General features: G+C 41.6%; 1 protein-coding gene across 1 annotated transcript; it reads right to left on the minus strand.

The window, feature by feature from the left end:
- Positions 1-396: 396 nt before the first annotated feature.
- Positions 397-6,770, minus strand: LOC139562489 (G-protein coupled receptor 26-like). The gene is made up of 3 exons (XM_071380216.1): positions 5,682-6,770; positions 4,587-4,700; positions 397-3,680 (listed from the first exon to the last, which is right to left on the minus strand). The coding sequence occupies exons 1-3, from the start codon at positions 6,350-6,352 to the stop codon at positions 3,440-3,442; spliced, it is 1,026 nt and encodes a 341-aa protein (XP_071236317.1). The 5' UTR covers positions 6,353-6,770; the 3' UTR covers positions 397-3,439.
- Between the last annotated feature and the right edge of the window lie 258 nt (positions 6,771-7,028).

Consider the following 7,028-nt stretch of genomic DNA (forward strand, 5'->3'; position numbering starts at 1 on the left):
AATACCACATCACGATCCTGGATATTGAATGTGACTGGATATCTGGAAGACTCTTTATGATATCCATACTACTAGATGGCCAACATTTTGAGCTAGCAGATTGTGAGGGTCTGTCTTGTTATAGCAATGAAATGCACACAGATGTCACCTCTTAAACCATACCCTTGTCACTTAATCAAAGACAAGACTAGTAGTTGGCACTACTTCTTCACCAGTAACATGTATTGAGCTACAATAAAAATAGTCTCCTTAGCTTATTTTGTATGACTGCAATGGCCAATGATGAAAAGTGTGAAATAGAGTTGACTATCATGTCACAACAACTAATAAGAACTACTGGACAGTATGATACCTCCAAAGGCATTATGCATACAACCAAATAACTTGAGTGAAGCATTTTCCCTTTTGAAATGCACAGCATTTATTTCAATAAAGTCACAAATGTATTTAGCAAAATTGAACACTGCTTTTAACAAAATAAATATACATTTTCATCTGTCTAGGGCATCAAACACTCAAAGGAAATGAAAGTAAAACACTTTACCTTGGTTGCCAACATCACCACAATTCATTAACTTTACAAGTGAAAATGTAATCTACAGACCGCTCAGGTGACTCCTCTATAGATGAAGTGGTAATACTGTGGGTGTTAGTAATGTAGAGCAAAAATAGAATGTTTAAAAATGCATTATACAGTATAGATATAATGGCTATACTATCACATTCAAATACAAAATTATCCAGTTTTCTGCATGATGTGATAATACAATTTAATAATATTCAAGAAACAGTTTGATAACGCCACATCATCAGCTTACCATACACTACCATCATACAGATGTAGGGTCTTAAATTTGAGCCAGTTTGCTACAGCAGGAAAACAATCCTGCAGCAACAGGAAATGTTAAATATGACGTGGATTATAATTAATGGCCATTTTTTGTATGGGTTGGTACATTTTCTGTTACAGCAAATCCATTCTGAAATTTTTGTGGAAATTACAAACTTTAGAATCCTTTTTAAACCTTGAATACACTAAAAGTTTGCATTTCCTGCTCAGCAGGAACATTCTCAGCAACAAAACAGTGATCAAATTAAGACCCTACATCTGTACACAACTATGTCGCCGAGTCACTGTATACACTTTTGCAGCACAAGGTATCATACCAACAAAAAATAATCTCAAATGCTTTATATTCCCATAGTTATCCATCCAGATGTTACTACACCTAGGTGATAGTGATACAGAGACATGTTATCCCTTTTACAGTGATATAATAACGCGTTTGAAAGGCACTCAATTGTGTAGAATTTTGCCCATGCAGCTACATCATCTTAGCTATGCGTGTCATAGTCAGGGCATGCTACCTTGCACACCAACTCATTGGGCCCAGGAACAGTGAATCCTGGTGATGTTGCTACACTAATGAGCAGCAACATATGTCAAAATCTAATTTGTCTTATCTGAAGTCATACATGCTACAACAAGAAATCACTCCATCAAAACCACTCGGTTGGAATGAAACCATTTCACTTTAATGAACTACGAGTGACTCACTGGCTTAGCAACAGTAATTCATGACCCACATGACTCTCCGTCAATTAAGGACATCATGTTTTCTCACTCATGTCACACCATGAGACAACAGAGCAACACTTAACCCTGCTCAAAACTGCGAAAGTACGAAATCGATACAAAGCAACAATCTCTTCTCAGGTTTTTTCAACTCTCTCCACTCTCCAACCATGGCTCACTACTTAGGTACAGTTGAAGTCGGAAGTTTACATACAGCTTAGCCAAATACATTTAAACTCAGTTATTCACAATTCCTGACATTTAAGCCTAGTAAAAATTCCCTGTCTTAGGTCAGTTAGGATCACCACGTTATATTAAGAATGTGAAATGTCAGAATAATAGTAGAGATAATGATTTATTTCAGCTTTTATTTCTTTCATCACATTTCCAGTGGGTCAGAAGTTTACATACACTCAATTAGTATTTGGTAGCATTGCCTTTAAATTGTTTAACTTGGGTCAAATGTTTCGGGTAGCCTTCCACAAGCTTCCCACAATAAGTTGGGGGAATTTTGGCCCATTCCTCTTGACAGAGCTGGTGTAGCTGAGTCAGGTTTGTTGGCCTCCTTGCTCGCACATGCTTTTTCAGTTCTGCCCACAAATTTTCTATAGGATTGAGGTCAGGGCTTTGTGATGGCCACTCCAATACCTTGACTTTGTTGTCCTTAAGCCATTTTGCCACAACTTTGGAAGTATGCTTGAGGTCATTGTCCATTTGGAAGACCCATTTGCGACCAAGCTTTAACTTCCTGGCTGATGTCTTGAGAGGATGCCTCAATATATTCACATAATTTTCATTCCTCATGATGCCATCTATTTTGTGAAGTGCACCTGTCCATCCTGTAGCAAAGCACCCCACAACATGATGCTGCCACCCCCGTCCTTCACGGTTGGGATGGTGTTCTTCGGCTTGCAAGCCTCCCCCCTTTTCCTCAAAACATAACGATTGTCATTATGACCAAACAGTTATATTCTTGTTTCATCAGACCAGAGGACATTTCTCCAAAAAGTATGATCTTTGTCCCCATGTTCAGTTGCAAACCGTAGTCTGGATTTTTTTATGGCGGTTTTGGAGCAGTGGATTCTTCCTTGCTGAGCGGCCTTTCAGGTTATGTCAACATAGGACTCGTTTTACTGTGGATATAGATATGGTAGTACCTGTTTCTTCCAGCATCTTCACAAGGTCCTTTGCTGTTGTTCTGGGATTGATTTGCGCTTTTCGCACCAAAGTACGTTCATCTCTAGGAGACAGAACGCGTCTCCTTCCTGAGCGGATTGATGGCTGCGTGGTCCCATGGTGTTTATACTTGCGTACTATTGTTTGTACAGATGAACATGGTACCTTCAGGTATTTGGAAATTGTTCCCAAGGATGAACCAGACTTGTGGAGGTCTACAATCTTTTTTCTGAGGTCTTGGCTGATTTCTTTTGATTTTCCCATGATGTCAAGCAAAGAGGCGCTGAGTTTGAAGGTAGTCCTTGAAATACATCCACAGGTACACCTCCAATTGACTCAAATGATGTCAATTAGCCTATCAGAAGCTTCTAAAGCCATGACATTATTTTCTGGAATTTTCCAAGCTGTTTAAAGGCACAGTCAACTTAGTGTATGTAAACTTCTGACCCACTGGAATTGTGATACAGTGAATTATGACTGAAATAATCTGTCTGTAAACAATTGTTGGAAAAATTACTTGTGTCATGCTCAAAGTAGTTGTCCTAACATACTTGCCAAAACAATAGTTTGTTAACAAGAAATTTGTGGAGTGGTTGAAAAATGAGTTTTAATGACTCCAACCTAAGTGTATGTAAACTTCCGACTTCAACTGTATGTAAGTACCTCAATGTCTCCATCTTGCCATAGTCAATGGCTGGGTTTGATGTTTATGGTGTCGTTGGCCCTGCCGTTCTCCACCATGCGGGAGGAGGAGTTAAAGGAACTTCTCTTCAGGATCTTGTTGGTCAGGTCGCTGCATGTCTTCCTGTACTGGTTCCGAAGCAGTGAGTAGACAAAAGGGTCGCAGGCTGCCTTGCTGTAGGCCAAACACTTAGACAAGACACCCCAGTGAGGGTTTATCTGTCCTAGCGTGAAGAGCTCGAAGATTCTGCCACGACAAGCACAGAGAGATAAGTTATATTATGAACAGTGGATAGCTTAAAAGGACTGTTTCATAGACCAGTGAAAAAACAACACAGATGTCAAAAAAGCTAATGTCCTGTGGAAAGTCTTTAATAAGCTTTCAGAAATGTCAACATTTTGCTTCAAAATGCCATGGCTCTGATTCGATAGTGAATGTTAGGGGATGTGGAGTTGCTCTTGTTTGTCTCACTGTCCTTACCAGGTAAGTGTATGGAGGCGTTTCACAAGGACAAGGCTTATTCTCAGAATGATGAGCTCAGGTCAGTGGTCTTGTGATTTCCAGCAGCTATCAAATTCACAATGTGGATCTCACTATAATTATAGCCCCTGATGTGATCTCCATCTCCACGGTTATGTTCTATCCCCTTCTGAAGGGTTGAAGCTGCACTTTTACAATAGGCAGCAGGTGTAATGAGAAGTATCGTCATGGTCTCTGACTCACTCATAATGACATGTCCACCCGTGCTAACTCTCTTACAGATTATCTTTCTCTTACACTCTTTCTCCCTTCCCTGGGGTTTCATCCTAAAACTCATGAAGAAAAAGGGTTACAACATAATCACCCTCAAGCTGATTGGTTAGTGATTTAGATATGGATCGATAGAACATAATAAGATGGGGTTGTAGAAATTGATTATGGTCCACTGTAGACTGGATTGAAATTCATTAACACAAAACCCATCGTCCACATTGCAAATTCAATCTTTCTACCCAGTGGGCTAAAGCACAAGCCATTTGCACAGGAAGGAGACAACTTTCGTTGGTCTCATTGGGGAATTGGTGTCAACGCAGTTCGCAGCAGCCAATCCCACAATATAACACCATCCCACATGCATAGGGGTGTTGAGGATAGATTTGAACCACTGCTCACCTCGTGATGACGTAAGGGGCAAAGCACACCACAAACGTTCCAATGAATGTGATGATCTTCTTGGTGGCTCTCTGCCTCCGCTGTCTCTGCTCATCCAGGCATCGCTGACGCACACTACCAAAGGACAGAGGGGACCGTTATCAACCCAGGGGACGACCCAGGAGCACAGCCTCAAACATGGCCTCTCGAGTGGAATGAAGGGTGATGGAGAAAACTGCATGCTTCTATGGACAGTATCAGAGCACAGCCTCAGGTCAATGCCAATGGATTGTTCAAGATATCGAAACTGTAACACATCCATTATGTAAATCAAGTCCAATTCCAGGTCAATACTTATTGTTTAATTGATCGCTAATCACAAGGAATTGACCACGGCTCTGAGAAAGAAGAAAGACAGATAACAGAGAAAGTGACAGTGAGATGGCATCAATTTACCTATTTGAGGCTAGTTTAACTATTTGAGTTATGTAATGTGGAGGTGATTGAAAAGGGATAATCAAATGCAGTAAACCATACAAGTCCAATGCAGTCGTTTTTATCTCAATATCAAATAATTTCTGGGTAACAATTAAGTACCTTAATGTGATTGTTTTCAATGTACATGGTCAAAAATAAACAAAAATAGCTTCTTAGTAAAGAGCAATTTCTCAAACAAGAATTTAGCTAGGACTGTCTGGGAGTGGTCAGAGTTGGGAGGGGGAGGCAGGCCAAAACTCCATCCCACCATGACAGGCTGAAATTTCACGCGCCTTTTCAAACAGCTCTTATTATCATTTTCATATTTTCACAGTATTATTCCAACCTGATAGGGTGGGAATGTATATAAAACACAGGAAAATCTAGTTTTATAATGGTCACAATTTATAAGGGTTTTGATCTGTATGTGAAGAGCTCTTGGTTAGGAATATATTTGTGTCATTTTAGTTTTGATAAAGGGGGCTGAGATCTGAGACCTTTAACATTGGACCAAAACGGTGGGGCTGAAATCAATCCTAACTCCACTGAAGTCGCTTTGGGAATTTTGCAATTACAATTCGTGGGATAATCTGAAAAAATGTCAAAAGCAAATGACTCAGACTAGGCTCAACGGCTTACCTCGGGTGAATATCCACAAGCAGCAATAAGGTCTGCATAGTGATCACGTCGATGCGTTTACAGTGAAACCGCGCAACTTTCAGAACTTTCAGGTACGTTACACACAACACGATTAAGGTCAAGAGAAAAGTGAGAGAGTGTAAAACCACAGTGTAGATGATAAACTGCGTACGGGAGCCGCTTGCTCTCGCATTGCAGAGCGTACATGATGCGTAAAGGTGATGGTACCCAACCCAGGAAGAGCAAGTGGCCACCGTGGAGAACGAGAGCGAGTGCATCCACGTGTATCCAAGCCCTATCACTGCGTCCCGGTGTCGTATTCTGGAGTGGTAGCTCAGCGGAAAAACCACTGCCACCCATCGATCGATGCTCAAAGCCCCCATACTGAGCATTGAGTTGGTGGTGAGAAAAATGTCCAGGAAACCCACAGTTTGACAGAACCCGCTGCCTCCAGTGTTTCCTTTGTTGATAAGTCCGACCAGAGTTAGAGGCATATTGGACACGGTGAGCAACAGGTTGCAGACGGTTAGGTTGAGGATAAACAACCCGGGCACCTGCTTTCGAATCTCCTGGTTGTACAGAAAGCAGATCAGTACCACCACGTTGGACAGAAACGAGACGGCGATGATCACTACTACAAACACAGAGACAGCCATGTCCGCAATGTGCATTGTGCGTGCGTCCCGCTCAGATATCCGCACTTTTGACAATTGTATCCACCGTCCAGCTTCTGAAACAAATTACATATAGCATCGTGCTGGAACTACGAGGTCCAACAAGCAAACATCCGACACAGTTCCACGGTTATTCTTCGTTGTCCTTCTCGTGTCTCCATGTAACGATACAGCCGGCTCACTATGGAGAGTCGCAAGAAGGGGCATCCAAGTATCCTCGATGTGCTGAACCCAGTGTCTCCAGGGATGGGTGATTACAAACAGACACACCCCTGCACGTGTGGCTGCACTAAGTTTCTAACTATTTATTTATTGCCACTGCTCGTACAACATCCGCTTATTGCGCAATTGCGTAGTGCACTGATGGACAGCTTTGCAAACGCCCAGCGCAGTCTCTCGGATGGTCTGTCTCTGGCGATGCTTATGTCGTATGTCACACCTCACCCACACCCATATGCTACACACTCCATCGCCTCCCCAAAGCAACCAACAATGTATTTTTCTTCAATATCATGCGGTAAGTGTTAACTCATGTAACTGACATCGTGCTAGACCCTACAAATCGATAAACATTATACAACAAATGTATCTTTGTGTTATCTCTAGCTGATCTAAATCCCATATTACTGCGTTATAGGAGTGAACCAGGATGTAGTTAATCCACAAGAGTATG

The sequence above is a fragment of the Salvelinus alpinus genome, chromosome 32 (genome assembly GCF_045679555.1).
Source record: "Salvelinus alpinus chromosome 32, SLU_Salpinus.1, whole genome shotgun sequence".
Lineage (NCBI taxonomy): Eukaryota > Metazoa > Chordata > Actinopteri > Salmoniformes > Salmonidae > Salvelinus > Salvelinus alpinus.

Excerpts from the sequence above, each read along its gene's own strand:
- LOC139562489 (XM_071380216.1), bottom strand. The coding sequence starts at position 6,352 with ATGCACATTGCGGACATGGCTGTCTCTGTGTTTGTAGTAGTGATCATC. Across the intron at positions 4,701-5,681 it reads CTTGTGGATATTCACCCGAG|TGTGCGTCAGCGATGCCTGG; the intron begins GTAAGCCGTTGA and ends GTCCTTTGGTAG. Across the intron at positions 3,681-4,586 it reads GCCCCTTACGTCATCACGAG|AATCTTCGAGCTCTTCACGC; the intron begins GTGAGCAGTGGT and ends TTGTCGTGGCAG.